The following is a 1183-nucleotide window of genomic DNA, read 5'->3' on the forward strand; positions in this document are numbered from 1 at the left end:
GGTGTGCCAATAATTCACGTTGCGGTGGCTCAGGGCAGTAACGCAGATCTTCAATCCCCGGTTCCTGGGCTGCGTGCTTGTGTTGGTTCGGGAAAAAGCATCTCTGCGATGTGCGTCTCTGCGATGTGCGTCGTGCAGACAGCCGAGGTCAGGTGAGAGGCAAAGCCACCGACAAGGACAGATGCAAGAACAGCTCTGAGAGTCTAGCAATGGAAAGGGGCCTCCCCGCCGAAACTCGATGAATTCGTTGGCGAATACTATCGTCACCACGATCGAGCTCAAGACACTTCATGGCGGAGAATATTTACGGCACGTCTTGCGATCAAAACTCCCGGCGCTGCCCTTTTCGACCGACGGCGGCACGACTCGCTCACCATCTGCTCTCTCGGCCCCCTCTCACAAATTCCCGACACAATGGTTCGTGCTATCACCATCCTTACCCCAAGACATAACCAACAGACATCGTGTCGCCATCCAACTGCGCACTACGTCCCGATGTGAAAGTGTTCGGTGATAATACAGGGCAGATCAGGAAACAATTAGTGTTCCAGGGAACCCGAGCTCTCAAGCGGCGCATTTGCAAGTGTTCGTTGCGGACGTGCAATGCACATATAACTTGGTCCTTACGAAGTTCGCCATGGCGGTCGTTATGACCACTTGGGTGGACTCGAGATTCGAGAAAGACTCTCATGCACGATGGCCAGACCTTCGGCGGACCAGCAAGCACTCGTGCCAGTGTCTCGAGACACATCGTTGGTGGATGAGTGGACCGGTTCATTCATCCCTTCACAGCAGCAATACCCTTCTACTTGGCAATCGCCGTCGCCGCCTTTCCCAATTGATTACGGCGATGATTGCCAAAGAGGGTTTTCTCAATCCTACGACGGGTCGCCCAATGCGTTCGAACCCCCAGACTTCGACTCGGCAGAAGATGCTGTCTTTTCCGATGGGAACGAGCCCAATCCGCTAGAAGAGGCCATCCTCGACCCAGATTTAGTTGACAAACTCCAAATCGACGCTGCCGACCAGTACCTCATCGAACAACGCCTACAAGACCAGGACTGGGATACGATCAAGAGTGGTTTTGAACATCGTTTTGGCGTTTCTTCGTCGTCGAGCAAATCAGCCCTGGCCATGAGAGTATCGCGACGAAGGAAGAAGCACAGTGAGATCCGCTCGCTGT

The 1183-nt window shown here is 53.9% G+C and overlaps 1 protein-coding gene across 1 annotated transcript; it reads left to right on the forward strand.

Moving 5' to 3' along the window:
• Nucleotides 1-696: 696 nt before the first annotated feature.
• Nucleotides 697-1164, forward strand: CABS01_17162 (uncharacterized protein; the record flags this gene model as incomplete). The annotated part of the gene is made up of 1 exon (XM_060550489.1): nt 697-1164. A coding segment is annotated over one exon (468 nt), but the record flags the coding sequence as incomplete, so codon positions are not given.
• Nucleotides 1165-1183: the final 19 nt, after the last annotated feature.

Source organism: Colletotrichum abscissum, assembly GCF_030869225.1.
Source record: "Colletotrichum abscissum strain IMI 504890 chromosome Unknown Scaffold_399.1, whole genome shotgun sequence".
Taxonomy (NCBI): Eukaryota; Fungi; Ascomycota; class Sordariomycetes; order Glomerellales; family Glomerellaceae; genus Colletotrichum; species Colletotrichum abscissum.